The sequence below is a fragment of the Rhinolophus hipposideros genome (genome assembly GCF_964194185.1).
Source record: "Rhinolophus hipposideros genome assembly, chromosome: 1".
Lineage (NCBI taxonomy): Eukaryota > Metazoa > Chordata > Mammalia > Chiroptera > Rhinolophidae > Rhinolophus > Rhinolophus hipposideros.
Window position 1 is genome coordinate 85,034,879 of NC_138047.1, and position 18,037 is coordinate 85,052,915.

An 18,037-nucleotide genomic window follows, 5' to 3' on the forward strand; every position below is an offset into this window, starting at 1 on the left:
TGTATTAACTGGGGTCCAGAGCTTACAAAAATTAGAGGCAAAATTTTGGAATAGGAACCATCGCATTCAGCAGGTTTACAAACGTGTCTGTGACTCCCAACTGGCTGACCTCTGCTCTCTCTATGTATGTTTTAAGTGTCCACCACATTTGTACAAAAGTAATACGTATACAAATTTTGGAAAATTACAGAAAGGTATGCAAGTAACATTTAAAATTTTCCTATTATTCAATTACCCAGAATCACTTAATATTTTGGTTATTTCTTTGTATGTTTTATTCTTTTATGCCTTTTTAAAAACTAGTTAGGTCATACTGAATGTAAGATTTTGGATCCAACTTTTAAAATTCAACTTTGGATCATAAGTGTTTTGCCATATCTTCACAGCATCTTCATAAATAGTTTTAAATGGTGCACATTATTTCATCAAATGGTAGACTATGACTGACTTGGGTATTTTCTTATTATCCCATTGTCGAACATGCAGGTGCTGCCATTTTTTAACTTGTATAAATAATGCTGCAACAGCCTTTGCTATTAATTTGGACTCAAATAATTTGTTCATAATTCAAATATGATTCAGCTGGGGATGAAGGAGAAAGATGGAAAGCTAAACTTACCTAAGTTACCAGATGTTTTAGGTATTATTAGTGAATAATTTCTTCATGATTTAAAAATTATTCTTCATTGAATTGCTAAGGTAGATCACTGTAGGTTCTTCAGTCAACATTTTGCTTTTTAGTGATTCCTTGTAGTCTACAATGGCGCTGTCTAATAGAACTTTTGGGATGATGGGAAAATTCTTTATCTGACCTGCCCAGTATGGTAGTCAATTACCCACAGGTGACTACTGAACACTTGAAATGTGGTTATTGAACACTAGAAGCTGACAAAGCATAACTTCCAACATATTCTATTGGTCAGGCAAAGCAGAGTGTATATTCAAAGGGAGGAGATACAGATTTCACCTCTCCGTGGGAGCCGTATCAAAGAATTTGGGGCTGTGTTTTAAAATCATCTTAGAAAAGTACAACAATTTTGACTCCATTTTATTATACAGGTGGGGAAACTGAGCACAGAGCAGTTAAATGACTTGCCCAAAGTGACAAGCCTCGTAAGTGGCCAAGCTATTATTTATGCCAGACAGTCTTGACCTTTTAACCTCAGGACTATATTGTAGCTGTCAATAATTCATGTTTCACTAATTGAGATGTATATCTTCTTCAGTTTTTTCATGGTACAATAATTGTGAGATTAAGTGACTGATACGTGTTTGTAAATGACAAACACTGTAAATACGTAGTATTTGCAAGGGTTTGCTAGATGCCAATTTTTTTTAAATTAAAGTTTATTGGAGTGACAGTGGTTAGTAAAGTTATATAGGTTTCAGATGTACAATTCTGTAATACGTCATCTATATGTCACATTGTGTGTTCACCACCCAGTCGGTTCTCCTTCCATCACCATATATTTGATCCCCTTTACCTTCACCTACCACTCCCCTCCCCCCTTACCCTCTGGTAACCACTAAACTATTGTCTGTGTCTATGAGTTTTTGCCAAATTAATGATGAATACACATTTTTAACCACCTGATTCAGGAGGAGCTCTTTGGCTCCAGTTCTGAGCCTCTCTCCTTTCATCCCTGTTTCCTACTGCTCCCCAAAGAGAATTTGTTATCACCTCCAGATTGAAACACACCATGATTCGGAGTAAAACCCTCTCAGTCTTAGCATGCTGCCTGCTTCACCTACTCTTGGTGTATGGAATATGTGATACTAAAAAGGAAAGAATAAATAAACTTATTTAGAATTATAAAAGGAATCAAGGAAATGTTTCTGGGTTTTAGTGAAAGTAAGGCTTGAGGCCAAACCTTAATTTAGGTGATGGTGATGTATTTGCATATGTTTAGTGTGTGTATATATTCTTTCTTTCACTTACTAATTATTTTGATTCTTGGAATAGAAATCAGAAAAAATATACATTAAAAATTATGTAGGTTATTCAGAATTCTTGAGGTTGTCTGATAGAATAATGATTGCAGCCTTTTACAAACCTAAGAAACCAGCAATTTTCTTTCATGTTCGAGTTCAAAGATAATGGATATTTCCATGTGAAAGAGACAGCCCTCTGGTTTGCAGTTAGGCTTCTGTTTGATACTGTTTGCTGCAATGATGCAATCTGATCATTTCACACGTGGATTTGTCCCCCATGTAATCGTTACAACACAGATTCTTTTTTCATCAAAATACTCTTTGAGAAAGATTAGAATTAAACGTATCTAGCTTTCCAATTTCTGGGTTTCTTAAGCAGTATGTGTGAATCTTCCTGATGTAGAGAACCTCATTTTCTCACTTCAGAATCTGAGTATCCCAAATAATGAGACTTCATTTCAATGAAAGCCCATCTTTTTCCTTAGTCCTCATCCTACCTGACCCCCCTCCTTCGTTTCACAATTCCCTCCTCATTTTTTGTCCATGAACTGGTACTTTGCTGGTTTTTCCACACAGTCGGCTCTTTCTCTGTTATCTTAATTGGCTGTATCTTAGGTTATTTAATTCCCCATGTAGGGAGTCTAACTGGCATCCTGCAGGTCTGCCCAGATACCCGGCTGCCCCTCGTGTAAGTCCAGGTGATACTTTGACATGTCTAAAAGCAAAGTTCTCCTTTTCTCCAAAAGATGTCCCCTTCCCGGCTGTCGTATTTTTGAAATCATTAAATAAGTCCCCACTATCATTTTTTTCTTCTGGTGATGCATGTGTACTTCCCATGGCATTTCTCCTCTAATCTGTGCTGATCGGCCCACGTGTTGACTTGTTTACTGGCTGTTTCTGACGCTACCCTACAAGCTCCAAGATGACACTGGCCAAATTGTTATTTATCATTTACTATATCCAGCTCCCAGCAAGGTGCTTTTCACAGACTGGGCATGCCATAAATGTACATTTGGATCAGTGAGTGAATAAACAAACGCACATGCTTCCATTTTTATGTTTGTACCCCTGGGCCAAAATTGTGACGCCATCTTGGATTTCCCCCCTCTTTTGTATACTCTGGATCTGTAAATTTGCTAAATCCTTCTAGTAAGCTCCATGGGGACAAGGGTTTTTGTTCCTCTTACCCCGTGATATATCACAAGTGCCTCAAACGGCGCCTGGCACGCAGTGAGCATTTACTATGGTACAGAAGTGGTTCTAAATGTTTTACATGTATTAATTTATTTGATCTTCATAACAACCTAGAAAGGGTGGGTAGGTCCTATGGGTATGCTCATTTCACAATGAAACTGAAGCATCGAGATGTTGTTGTCATTGTTCAGTGCCGCATAGCTGCCAATTGGTGGAGCCAGGACTTGAACCCATGTCTCCTGAGTGTGTGCTATCGTAGCACCTAATGATTATGTTGTGTAGGTAGGTACCCTTACAGATGGAGAAGCAGAAGATGGCTTGGAAAGGTTTTCTAAAAGGTTATCCAGGGCGGAACCCAGCGTACCAGTAGCGGGACGGGATGGCACTGTGTTAGCCCCGTTGGGCCCTCCCCGTGTGCCTGTGCGGGCAGACCCGCTAGTGTCTGTATGGCCCGTGGATTGGAGAGCAGCCTGGGATTCAAGGAGAACATTTCCCAGGGTCGTCAGGTTTCCGTCCTCCCTGCAGACACCTAACGCGGCCACGCGTGTTTCCTGTTACAGAAAATGGCGGCAGCCGCACGATGCACTCCAGAGCAGAGACCACGCCGTCGCCCGCGAACGACACGGGGAGTGGACACCCAGAGTATGTCGCCTATGTGCTGGTCCCCGTATTCTTCATTATGGGTCTCTTTGGGGTCCTCATCTGCCACCTGCTAAAGAAGAAAGGCTATCGTTGTACAACAGAAGCTGAGCAAGACGTGGAAGAGGCAAAGGTGGAAAAGATAGGTAAATAACCCGGATTCTTTTGGGGGGAGCATGGGTGGGGACGATTTTTAAATAAGATACCAGCCATAGATATTTTCTATCTCTATGAGGCAAAATGATCCCCGGTAAATTAACAGCAGGTGGCCTGGTGCAGTATCAGAGTAGAGCTCACAGTGACCACACCTAGAGTTTGAAAGCTGGTGTTCGCTTATTAAATACCTACTAGATGATTTACTCTTACTTGCCTCGTGGCCTTGGGCAAGTCATGGATGCTCTGCATCTCTGCTCTGTATACTTTAATTAATTTAATGCCAATGAATTAAAATTTTAATTTCATTTACATGAGAACAATAACCTTCATCTTGGAGGATTATTGGGAAATTTAGAGAGAAGGTTCATTGGGTGTTTGGTACAGATGGCCACTTGGTAAATTTTAATCCTTATTATTGAATTAGATTCTAATTAAAATGATGGGAAAATTAAATAGAGCTCGCCATTTGGGGGATATTACTTTGGCTGAGGGAGTTCTATCTTAAGTATGGGATTGGAGTTTATGTTTATTAAAAGGTGATGTGAACAGTACAGTATAAGTATGGCAAAAACTTGTGCTTTTGTATTAACTTCAGGGTGACTTACCTTTTCCTCTTAACATGGAGTTGTTGGGTAGGGCTTAGTAAAACCTAAGAGATAAAATTACGCTTTTTCCACAGATGTTCTTTCCAACCATCCTTTAGGGACATTTCCTGACTTGGGTCTTGGGGAGTACTAGATAAGTCGCCACATCTCTTTCAGCTCCTCAAAGGATAGTTTTTGCAGAAAGGTGACATTTGCAGTAGGTCGCCCTTCAAGCCAGCTCCAAGGGTAGAGGCGGGGAGCTTCCTCATTCCTTGCCAGCTTGCTGGCCTGTAGATTTTTCCCACCCTCACTGACCTTTGAAGCAGAGGAAGAACACATAGCACGATGAGTCATGTGTAAGATATGAGCAAACCAAAGCTGAGTGTTTGTCAACAGAAGTGGAGCCCCCGCCTCTCCTCCTTGGTAGATGCTTGCAGGTTGCTTAGCACTCCGCGTTGGCACTGTCTAATCAAACACATGTTCGCGGAGGAGGAGACTGAGATAGAAGAGGCACTTTTCCAGATACACAGGTAGGACATGGGATATCTTGATTCATTCTCTGTGAACTAAGATGGAGTGTTTCAACCCGCCCTCTTCTTCTTGTCTGATTGCAAAAAATTATACAGACTGGTTTCAGAGCAGAGGTTTGATTTTTTTTTTTTCCAAAGACTATCATATATACAGAATCTCCCAAAGTAAACTGAGTTTGTGGGTAAAGAACCACGGCCAAAATTTAGATCATTTGGAAGTACGCTTAAAAGAAAGGAGAGTCTTATAAACATGGATGAATAATGACCCAATTTAAAAAAGAAATTGATACTTTGCATTTGTATATTGTACATGTGCTATTAAAATCCAAGAAGCTTGTTTCTTCCCATTTCCCCTACGGGTTTAAGAAAAATGATGAGAGAGAAATATTAATAATAGTAGTATGGACTGATATAGATGCATGAAGTTGTCTTGGAAAGTGAGTAGGTGTTTGGACTTGAGAAGAGACTGAAAGACGCATTTCTGATCCTTTTTATGCCTGTTAGGCCAAAAGTCACTGTGTGCTCTGCATCGGGCAGTTTGGGGCTGAAGGAAGAAAGCCTAAGCTCTTAGCACCAGGGGTGACCGGCTGAGCTTTCTGGAGACGGTTCAGCGAAGTCTTGGGTTCTAAAACTGAATCTCATTAACTTGATGCAAGTGACCAGTTGTGACCCTTTCTCCCCTCCCCTTTCTCTTTCAGAGTTGAATGACAGTATAAATGAAAATAGTGACACTGTTGGGCGAATTGTCCACTATATCATGAAAAATGAAGGTATGGCTGTTTTAATGTTTCAGAGCAATTCAACATTTATATGTTTGATTAAAAACCTGTTTCCAAAAGTCAAGTTTTATATGGACTGTCCTATCGATTTTCTGAAGTTATCGGCAGCACCTTTTTCCTGACCTCTCTAAGAGCTCAGCTTCTGGCATTATCCAACCATGATTGTTTCAAATAAGTGAGTTTTCTAAGAGCCAGTCGTTGGAGCATTGCATAGTCAGACCTGGAGGTGGTGGCTTACCTTCAAATCTTGGCCTCACTTTGATACGGGGAAAGTCATGTTACCTCAGTTCCTCCTCTGTAAAATGAGGGTAATACTAATGTTTACCTCATAGCATTGTTACGATATACTGCACGTAAAGCGCTTAGTAAAATAAGTGCTCGAGTATTATCTGTTCCTTTTTTTTGTGCTTTTAGAAAACTGTGGTAAAATACACATAATGTAAAATGTACCATTATACCCATTTAAAGTACAATTCATTAGCATTATGTATGTTCCTGGTGTTGTATATTCATTAGCACTATCTACTTCCAGAACCTTTCCATTGTCCCACACTGAAACTCAGTCCCCATGAAGCAATCACTCCCCATTCTACATCCATGGGCCACCACTGCTTTCTGTCTCTCTGGATTTGCCTATTCTATAATCTATTCTTAAGTATTAAAGCTTTTAATAGGTTTCACCTTCATGGATTTAAGCAGTTTTTCCTCTCTCAAATGTATCGTACACCCCATCTTCTTAAATGGAAGCTTAATTTAATCTTGATTAGATAAATTTGGGTCATTGTTCTGAACACTGGTTATTATGTCCATAGGATAACACTGTGTGGTCAGTGTGCAACTTCTCGCCCGTATACCTAATAGCTGGAGATCCTCATCCCCTGAATTCTCTCGAGGATTTAAAAGAAAACGTTCCTTGGGCTGTAGCTTTGCTCTCGTCAGTGCTAACTCATGTGGAGTGCCCTGATGCAGCTGAGCCATTTGCGCAGAACTTGAAATACCCGTGTGCTACTCAGTAAATACTGCTTATCTGCCCGCAGCCCTGCCCGGGGGACCCCCAACCCCCATATGCTGTCAACAAGAGCACCTGCCTGGCCCGGGCTGTTGGTCCATGAGTTGGACTTTAGAGAAACAGCCATTTCATATGGTTCACATCGTTCAGCATAATTTTCATTGTTCTTTACAGAGTGCGCTTTATGATTTGGCATAGATCCAGGTGCTTTATGTGTGCACTCTCATTTCATCCTCGGAATCTCTCTCTAAAGTAGGTATTATTGTGTCCATGTTACAGATGAAGATATGAAGGCTCCAAGTGGTTGAGTTCACATGGTTAGTGGGCAGCCCAGGCCTCTCTGGTCTCTCTCAATTGTACAATGTTGCCTCTCCTCTCTTCTAGTTTGTAGCTTTCAGTTTCTACAGGATGGAAAACCAGATGGCAGACCTAATAGAATGTTGTTTAAAATAAGAACAAAACAGACCAGAACACTTGGATTTTGATCTCTGTCTTCCAGAGACCTTCCTTCAGGGAACAAAAGTTAGTGATGCTATTCTTGAGCAGTCGATGGTGCATGCTTCTGTTACGTAAAAAGGTGGTTTTTAATTTACACAAGAAATACACAAATATGTTCTTGGCGTAGCAGCCCATCTGCTGCAGAGGTGCACAGAGTGGGCTCCTTCATGGCTCCTGTGCCTTGTGCCTTCAAAACTGCCTCCCATGGCTTTGGGAAGCTTGGAGGCCTTGGGGACCTGGGCTCCTGAGAGCTGAAGCAGCTGCTAAATTAGTGAGTGTTGTATGAGGCATTGAATCGATAGAAATAAATCAACTGTGGAAACTTTGCTAGGGGCTGACATACTTATGTGTAGCTTCATAGGGCGCACTGCCTGTTTGCTGTGGGCCAGGCCAGTTCTAAGGGCTTTTTAGGGACTACCGACTCTATGATTCAGATACTTTAGTCCCATTTTACAGTTAAGAAACTGAGGCCCACAGTGCTGAACTCACTTGACAGAGTTGCACTGCTTGCAAGTGGCAGAGCTGAGATTGGAGCTGTAGTGTCTGGCCCTAGAATCCATACTTAACCACTTGTTGTTACTGCCTTTTTTGTGGCAGCAGGAAATAGGGATGGTAAACTCATCCTCCTGTTGGGGTAGTTTATAAAACTGGTAACATTAACTCATTAAATTCTCAAAACTGCCTTCTGAGGTAGGCCCTATTGCCACCCCATTTTTTAGAAGAGGCAACAGAGGTCCAGGGGGTAAGAAACTTGCCCAAGGTCACACAACCGGTGTATGGCAGGATGGTGCCAGCAGCGGGCCCTTGTCTTAATTACAGCAGAGGTATGTTTGGGTCCCTAGAACAAGCATACTGTTTAATTTTGTCACCTCCCACACTCAAGGGCAAATAGGTCTGTTCTTTTCTTTTTAAGTTATGTTGTTTTCTTTTTGGAGAGTAGCCTTTCTGTTTCTGCTGCGTTGATCACCAGTAGGTATGTTAGAGTCCTACCCAAGGCACTGTTTTTATTCTTTCTCTTCTGCTTTTCTAGTTCTTTCCCTTCTGTCTGATTCTTTATCCTCTAATCCTATCAATGCCTTCATCTGTCTGCCTGTGATTGGCCAGTGACCTGTGAGAATGTGTGGGGATTCTGATTCTGTGTGTAGCTCTTGGTCCTCCTTGGCCACGAGAAGACACCTGGCCACTGGACATCGCTTTTCCAGCGATGGCCCTCTTTAGCTTCCAGCCTGTGCCAAAACCACAGCTGGGTGAGTAGTTCCCTGCTTGGGTCTCTTATCAGTTATAACCTAGCCTTTTCAGTTTGCTTTTAAACTTAAATCTTCTATAGAACAAATCTATTTTTTCTTTTTTCTTTGTTTCTGTCATTAAGAGATTCTGAACTCACTATCAGTTTAGGCCTCCTTTAACTTTCTAATTCTTTTTAATTGTAAGCACACCAAAGCATAAGTTTTCTTTTCAAACTGAAAGAAAAGGACTACAATTAAGTACAATACTGTCATTAGTATTTCCCCAGGTTTATTTAAGTTTTCTTTGCTAGGTTTGCATATTTTAAAGAATTTAGAATCATGATTTATGACTAGTTTTCTGCTTTGCATTTTTAATTTGGCTAAAGGAGTAATATTTCACCTGTACTCATGGTGACATTCTTGTTTGTGGTTTAAACATACCATGTCGTGAATGTTGCAAATCAGGTTAGCTTAGATAAATATCTCTTGAAGGATGAATTTATCAGCGGACGTGAGGACTGATTACTTTTCTCCTAATCTCAAGGCTTGGATTCACTACAGTTCTACCTTTAATTTTTCTTTCTAAGTGGAGTTGAATTGAAGAGTGTTTTCGACATCATTGGGGTTTTCTTGCCTTGCATGGGAATTTGGAAAGTACCTGCAACTCCATAGCTGAGCTTGTCTGTTAGGCTTTTAAACTAACTGATACAGTGACAATGAAGAGTATTGTGATTGTTCCCCAGGACCCTGATTATTCACATTAGGCAGAGGAACCCCTTTGTGAAATTCTTACCTCAATTTATATTATGGCAAAAAGGATTCCTTTATAAACTATGGTTACTGAGTAGGTCTCTGAAACTTGCTATAATGATTATGCAAACATCCTGTGACCTATTGAACTGTTAATCATTTGGATAGAGACTTGGATGTTGAAGGGGTGAAAAGCACCCATCCTAGAGACCAGGGTTTATGTCTAGGTCTGTAACTCGAACTCTGTGACTCTGGGCAGTTACTGTCTTTAGGCCGCAATCTCTATCTCTTGTCAAATAATTCTGCCTACTCTTAGGGTTGTTGGGAAATTCTGCCTACTCTTAGGGTTGTTGGGAAAGTCAAACTTAGGAAGGTCTGTAAAGCTTTTAGTTAGTGACTGGTACACTCTAATTTTGGTGCTGGCAATAGTAGTTCTTGCTTGGGAAATTTGCCTTGATTGTGTAGGAAAACTTTGAAGAGAATAGTGGTGGAAAAGAACACAGGGCATTTTTCTCGCCTGACTTTAATTGCTTTATGCATATTATCAGGCAGAAATTCAGGAAAGAGGAGAGGAAGCATTTTCTGGAAATAACTCCCACCAGAAAATTTCCCCTGCTGTTGACAGGTTTTCTTTGCCTTGTAACTCACTTCTCCCATTCTCTGGAAACCCATGAAGGGAGGAATAATTGACAAACTAAAGCATGTGTGGAAGTCGACTGGTGGTATTATGTTAGGAAGTTTTCTCATCACAGGAAACCAAAATTGTTCCCAAGGGGCAGAATACTGAAATTCATTCCCTGGTCTAGACTTGAAATTAGACATGGTGTTTGTGCGTGTGTGTATGTGTCCCACATACCAAACTTCTTCAGGCAGGGCGGCTGTAGGTGTATTTTCATAGAAACTTAAGTCTACCCTTAAAGACTTCACTCATAGCGAACAAAGGGGCTGTTTGCTAATTATTTCTGAGAAATAAGAGTGAGGTACAGGAATATATGAATATGTGAGAAACAATAGAAGTCAATAGAAAACAAGTATTAGTAATGATTTTAGTATATTTTATTAATATTCCTGGGATCATTTTATAATTCTGTGTTTCTAAAGGAAGTCATCATTCTATGGTGATTAATTTTCTCAGGTAGCTATTCAAACTTCTGTTTTTGAAAAGCGCTTTCTTGTAAGTGGGTGCTATGGGTGCTATCTTTGTCTTCATACTTTTCTCATGGTTGGTTTTCTTTTTTTATTTACAGTTTTGGAGTTTAGTAAATGATGGCACAGTATAAGTGTCAACTGGCAAACTTGTATATTCCCTAATCCCTTTATCTAGAAGAAGAATTTTTTTTATGAATCCTTGCATTAGTCAAAAGGAAAAATGACTGACACCACTAGACTATACTTAAAATTGTCTTTTCAGAGGTTACTGTGTCTTTGCCGATCCATTTCCAGACTTTCTTTGTCATGAGAAGTCTTGTTTAGAGCAAAACTTATGTTTGGAAATGCATGGGGGCATCCTCACAGATAGTCATAAATTTCAAAGAAAAAGATTCTTTTAGAAAAGGATGGTATACTTTGTTAATATTTCTTTAAAAACTCCATGCACTTGCAAGGGTTGTGATGGGGTGAAAATTAGATTGTAGGGTAAAAGAACTTACTATTTATATAGAAAACCCAGGTATACATATAGTATGTAAACAGATACATCATATCTGTAGTATTACAATTTCGTGAGAAGGTAATTAGGGAACAAAATGTCAGAAAAGGCTCCTGGGTGAGGTGATACTGAGAAAAAGTTGAGAAACACTGTATAAACCTTTAATTGTGAACAATGAAAAGCAGCAGTGTTGGAAATAGAGTTAATTTTCCTTCTCTAGGGATGTCATTTGAGATGTTAAATGTTAAGTGTTGGTCTTAGCTCACATGGTAAATAGTGACCTTTTTTACTCTCTAGAGGATTTGTTATGGTTGGTAATGAAAACGGTGCTTTAAAAATCAACGGAAAGGTTAGAAGTCAGTAATAACATTTGGCCTTGCCAATTATATACCCAAGAGAAACTTGAATGTTCACTTTTAGTCTTTTATCCTTGGGAGCTTGACCACTCTAGAAGAGGGGAAAAAACATGGGTGTCTCTGCATGGGGCTGGGGTGGGGATCTCAGAAGCTTAGGTTCAGTTTGCTTCTGTTGACAGCCATGTACAAAATGGATTTTTTAAAAAATTAACATTAGGAGTCTAATTTAACTTAGTCCATTATAGGTTACTTGTATGTGTGACCAACACTTGAAGTTTAAGCTATTTGGCCAGAGTTAAGGTCTTTGTATGGTCAGGAAGCAGAGGTAAGCCAAAGGACCCACCTGGAAAATCATATGTGGGATAGTCTTGATAGTACGTGCATATCCAGAGTTTAGAACGTATTATGTGGGCACGTAGAAATCAAGAACATAGGTCTCTTAAGACATATATTTCATTACATACTTAACAAAGTGAGCTAAATGCAGGGGAGCCACAGTATGTACATTTTCCCTTTGGTGTGAGAGGAGGGGAGAAATGTTTTCTTCCGTGTTACATTGTAATGATCTGTAGGAAGCAAAACCCTATAGATCCACTTTCCTCTGTGAAGATTCCCTGTCACTCATACTAAATTCCCAAGTGGTGAAAGTTACTGGCAGGTGGCGCCATATTGCAGGCTTACCTTGGGAAAGACCCTCCTCTCTCCAGGGCCCCAGGGCCTTGAACGGAAGGAACTATGAACGGAAGGAACTCAATTAGTGTTTTTCCAACAGCTTTTCTGATGTGATAATTCTGTGATTACTCATCTTTTTCATGCCATTTTAATTCTTTGTTTTTTTCCCCCTTAGCAAACGCTGATGTTTTAAAGGCAATGGTAGCAGATAACAGCTTGTGTGATCCTGAAAGGTGAGTGCTCCTTTTCCCATTCAATGGGACATTTTTTTCAGTTGTCTGCTAGAGCAGGTTTCCCACCTTTGGCACTATTGACATTTGGGCTAGATAATTATTTCCTGTGGGGAACTGTCCTATGCACCGGAGAGTGTTGAACAACATTCTTGGCCTCCGCTCACTGGATGTCAGTGTCCCCTCCCCATGAAATGCCTTGGCACATTGTCCGTGTCCTCTGGGGGCAGAATCGCTCCCGGTTGAGAAGTCCTGTGTTAGAGAATGGTGATGGGAGGAAGTAACAGCCTTGGTTTGGGGCTGGGTTGAGCAGCCTGGGTTGAGTCTTACCTCCACTGCTTACTCGTATTGAGCATGTCTTCTTGGGGAAGTTAACTGACCACTGTGAGCTCAAGTTCCATCACCTGTAAGATGGAGACAGCCACTATACCAGCTTCATTGGGTTATCATAAGGAACACGAAATACCTTGGGCAGCGAAAGACTTCATGAACAATGATGATTAGGTGTCAATCTGGGCTGCTTTCTGTATTACCAGTTTTAGGTTATGGTCGCTGAGCATCTGAGTCCTCCCTAATTAATCACAGAACTGTACTGTGGTGTACATGTTCATTTCTCCAAGAAGGAGCATTTATTGAGTGCCTGCTGTGTGCCAGGGACTGCTGGAGCTGGGCATTCAGATCCTTGCCATGGAGGACTCGGTCTGGTGGGGTGTGGAGATGTGCGTGAGGCCTTATGATGGAGAACGTGAGAACGCTGTAGGAGAAGTAAAGACTGGGGGCTCCGTGGGGCCACTGGGAGCTCAGGGAAGATTCACAGAACAAGTGCCATCTGAGCCAGGCACGTGACAAGCAGCCACAGGCAGGGGCTGCTTGCAGAGAAAGCAGGTCCAGGAGAAAAGGCCCTGGAGCAGGAAAGTGTGGAACACACCTGGGAAAGTTCATTCTGGGGTGGCCAGAGAACGTGCTGTGGACAGAGGCAAGAAGGGCCAGGAAGGCAAGTTGGGACCAAGTGACATGGCAAGGTTTTTCTGCTTGCTCTGTGGGTGCTGCACCCAGCACACCTTAAATATTTAATAGGTGCTTGTCAAACTAGTCATGTTAGCTTTGCATTTTAGCGAGGTGACTGAGAGCTGGACCGTCAGTTTGGGAAGCTGTGGTGGTGTAGTTCGCAGAGACACACAAGCTGTGATTTCCGCCACGTTCCGGCCCTGAGCGCCAGACCCCTGGTGTTAGGACCGTGTTAGCTCATGCTGCCTTTGCCCCTGTCATCTGTGGGCGTCATATCATGCCTTCATTGGGTTTATGCACAGTGGGTACCTGATAAGTGCATGTTGAACGAGTGTTGTTAAAACTTTTCAATTTAACCTTCTAACTATGCAGTGTTTTTTTGTTTTTGTTTTTGTTTTTTAAGATTTCATGGGGGAAGGGGAACAGTGTGTTTTTCCCAGGACCCATCAGCTCCAAGTCAAGTTGTTGTGCTTTCAGCCTTAGTTATAGAGGGCGCAGCTCAGCTCAAAGTCCAGTTGCCGTTGTTCAATCTTAGTTGCAGGAGGCACCGCCCACCATCCCTTGCGTGAGTCAAACCGCAACCTTGTGGTTGAGAAGACGCGCTCCAGCCAACGGAGCCATCGCTCCGGCTGCCCGGGAGCTCAGCGGCAGCTCATTGGCAGCTCGTTGTCTTCATTCTAGTTGCGGAGGGCGCAGCTCACTGGCCCTTGTGGGAATTGAACCAGCAACCCTGTTGCCCAGAGCTCACTCTCTAACCAATTGAGCCATCTATCCGCCCCTGTGTGGTGTTAATTTAACATTGTTTAGTCCCAGAAAGCTGCTGCTGTGTGTTTTTATTTTAATGCTCTAAAGAGCCTCCCTAACGAGCACCAGGAAGCAATTGGTCGTCTGTGATGTTTGACACTATTTCCTCAACCAGAGGTTGCACTTCTTTTTAATGGGAAGCAGGCTGGCTTCAGCAGCATAAAGGCTGGTTTATGCAGTCATAAGACTTCCACGTGCCTTTGGGGCTCTTGGCACAGTCTCAGGTGTCAGGCCTCGCTGTGACGTATCTCCCCACCTACACCACGTCACAGGGCTGCTCCCTGGTCAGGCCGGCCTGTTCTGGTTTCCTTCCTCCTTTCCTAGGGAGCCAGAGCCTTGACATATGCCTTTGGAAAGTAGCCAGCCTCTGGCCTATATACTTCTGCTTTTTATATTTTGGATGGTCTGGCTGGATTTCTTCAAGTTATCAAAGTGATCTCCCTGTTTCTGAAGCACTATATGATGGTTAAGAGCATGGTTTCTAGACTCAGACTTTCCAGATTCGAACCTCAGGTCCATCTCTTATTAGCTGTGTGACCTTAGGCAAATTATTGAATGTCTCCTGAGCCTCACATTTTAAAACAAGGTAGTTAATAATGCCTACCTCATAAGGTTCTGTAAAGATTAAGTAAATTAACATACAGCAAATGCTTGGAATATTTTTTTATTACTATTACCAACATCTCTTGAGCATCACTTTTGATATCTTAACCTAAAAGCATTCTTCCTTTGGTGCAATAGTCAGATTGGATCAAATGTTCTATCTTAAGTCATTTGATAATTGGATTGGAATTTAAGTTTATCAATTGTCCAGGGCATCTCTTTGCTTAGAAATCTAAGCAAGCACTTTGTTTTGTGTATGTAAGAGATGAGTATGATCACATGGGAATGGAGATCAGTCATTCAGAAAGAAACCTAATCCTTTAAAGACAGGGTATCATCGGAAGAAGCAGTGGTTTATGTCCGGCCAGTTAATTTCATTGTAGAAGTGATGAATCACATTATTGCTGTTTAAAATGAGCTGTCCGTGCATAGGCGTAAGAGCTGAGTATTTGCTGTCTTAAGACCAGTTCACGAAGCCCAGTTGTTTAATTGGAAGAGGCATTGTTTTCTTTTTATTTAAACTTGCTTCTTACATGGCAGGGGAGAGATTGCCTTCGCTGGTGTTTCTTTTAAGTAACCAGTTCTGCTGTCTGTTTCTTTTTCTTCCTACTTTAGCCCGGTGACCCCCAGCACTCCCGGGAGCCCGCCTGTGAGCCCCGGGCCCTTGTCACCAGGTGGCACCCCAGGGAAGCATATCTGTGGCCACCATCTACACACCGTGGGCGGGGTTGTCGAGAGGGACGTGTGTCATCGGTGTAGGCACAAGCGGTGGCACTTCATAAAACCCACCAACAAGTCAAAAGAAAGCCGCCCAAGGCGTCAAGGAGAGGTCACCGTCCTCTCTGTGGGCAGGTAAGATCCCTGTGGATGCTTCGGGTTTGTGTGACACGGTTGCTGTGGGGTGTGGATTTGTACTGACCTGTTAAATACAGAGTATATTCTCCTTAGCCTGGTTCCTGTCAGCTCTCCGGGCTTCTTAGGAGTTTTCTGGTCTGAGTTCTCCATTTTTCTAGTAGCAGAGGAATCCTATGAGGTGGCTATTGCTCGATCAGATGTCAGATATATAAATTGAGGTAAAAATGGATTATTTGCTGTATTAGGGTTCTCTGGAGAAGCAGAAACAGTATTTAGATAGAGGATAGATAGATAGATAGATAGATAGATAGATAGATAGATAGATAGATGGTAGATAGATTAGATAGATTGATTATATAGATAGACAGACAAACAGACAGATAGATAGATATTAGATACAGATATATTAGAGGAGATTTATTATAGGAACTGACTCACACAATTGTGGAGGCCATGGTCTGCCATCTGCAAACTGGAGACCCAGGAAAGCTGGTGGTGGAAGTCAGTCCAAGTCCAAAGGCCTGAGAACCGGGCAACTGATGATATAAGTCCTGGTCCCAGTGTGAAGGGCTGAGAACCAGGAGGGCTGATGTCCGAGGGCAGAAGACATGTATCCCGGCTCAAGAAAAAGAACATATTCTCCCTTCCTCTGTCTCTTTGTTCTGTTCAAGCCCTCACGGGATTGGCTAATGCCCATCCACATTGGTGGGTGGTCTTCTTTACTCAGACTACATATTCAAATACTAATCTCTTCTGGAAACCCCTTCAGACACACCCAGAAATAACTTTTTACCAGTCAAGTTGACACATAAGATTAACCACAACACTTGCTGTAATAGCTAATGCCCAAATCTCAACTATTTACAGAATAGAAGTTTATATTTCACTTGTGGGGAATCGAAAGATCAGTGAGTGGCTCTTCAAGCAGTCATCCAGAACCCCAGGTTCTTTCCATCTTGTGGCTCTGCTAGGTTTGCCAGAAGAAGGAGAAATCACGTGGAGGATTGTTCATAAGAGGTTTTAATGAGGTGGGCCAGGAAGTGGCACATTTCATTTCGCTCACATTCCACTGATTAGAACTCAATCACTCGGCCACATGTCAACGTCAGGTTGCTGGGAAATGCCCAGTCATGTGCCAGGAAAAAGAGGGTTTGGAGTTGGTCCACAGCTCTCCAGTCTGTGCCGTATAAGATCCATGTGGATTCCTGTGACTGCTTTCTTTCCGTTCAGCTCACCTGAGTCCTGGTTTCCCAGTTCTAAAGTATTATTTACTTGTGACCCATATGTGGTGTGGACATTGTGCAGTTCAAATGATAAATCACCTTGACTGTCTGTAGAGCATTTGTGAAGTGGAATGCTTTTGCAGTGTCTACTGTTTTGATTTTGAGTCTCACGCAGGAACTGCACTGCTGATGCTAAATTTAGAAAGTCGGAGCAGAGTGTGGGTACTAAAGCCCGACTGGGGAAGCTCTGAGGAAAAGTTGACAGTACTGCATGCATGATCCATCTTTCGCTACTGACAAACTCTGGGAAGAGTAGCTTAGACTCACTGCATCTCCCTTGTTTGATTCTGGGTACCACTACTTACACACTCTTGCTTCTCGCCATGCCTCAGTTTCCCCCTTTATCAAATGGGGATATGACAGTAACACTCACCCGACTGGGTTGCTTTGAAGACTACATAAGGTGATTCATGTAAAAGCCTTAGACTAGTTTTTGACACTTATAATGCACTCAGGAAATGTCGGCTATTTTATTATTTTAATTCGGTTGAATTTTATCATGTATTGCACAAGCAACGAGGAGAAGACTGCAGGACTGTTTGCCACTTCCAGCAAAACAGTACAACTTGTGACCACACTGCTTTAGTAAGAGGCAGAGTCATGGGAATTTATGAATGTGCAATGAAATGAGAATATGTAGCTTCCTTAGACAAAGTGTATTTTGTTTGCTTTAAAAACAAATCTGCTGATAATTTCAGCTCGGATTCAACATGGTGTTTGTTTTTTTTAATGCCCCAAATCCAAGTCTCTCTTTCTTGGATGTGGACTACTAGAGCATTTAATTGTTGCACACTGTTCTTCAACACGTGCTGCTTAAAGCGCGTCTTACAATTGGACAACATAGGGTTGTGGTTACAACTCTTCCCTGATCCTCCTTTCACTTCCTCAGTCTCCCTCCTGCTGATGGTGGGTGATCTCGTGTTGCAGAGAGAAGAATTTATGTGACACAGTTTTAAGGGAATTTATGGCCAGAACTAGAGAGAAGCTATTATGAAAGACTAGGGATTTGATGATGATGGACTAGAAAAAGTCAAACCGAGCACATTTCTTTGTAACTTTTTCTTAATTCTTAATGAAAATCTCCTAACTTCCCTTTTGGCTTAATCCTTAATGGAAATTAACCCAAATTTGCTTTAAAAAAAAAAAAAAAACCAGACAGAAACTAGACAGAAAAACCCTACCGCCAACTGATACTGATAAAATGCACAGTTGGAGTTCCTCTGGCTGTGAGTGTGTGGAGATTGGACTCTGACAGGTATACATTGAATATGACAGTTCTTG

At 41.8% G+C, this 18,037-nt stretch overlaps 1 protein-coding gene across 1 annotated transcript in view; it reads left to right on the plus strand.

The window, feature by feature from the left end:
• RELL1 (RELT like 1) overlaps nucleotides 1-18,037 on the plus strand; it is a 55,532-nt gene that overhangs the window by 24,900 nt on the left and 12,595 nt on the right. Inside the window, exons 2-5 of the mRNA XM_081059068.1 lie at nucleotides 3,687-3,911; nucleotides 5,734-5,805; nucleotides 12,149-12,206; nucleotides 15,234-15,470. Of these exons, the coding sequence (XP_080915194.1) occupies nucleotides 3,687-3,911; nucleotides 5,734-5,805; nucleotides 12,149-12,206; nucleotides 15,234-15,470 (592 nt within the window). The remainder of the gene's footprint in view (nucleotides 1-3,686; nucleotides 3,912-5,733; nucleotides 5,806-12,148; nucleotides 12,207-15,233; nucleotides 15,471-18,037) is intronic.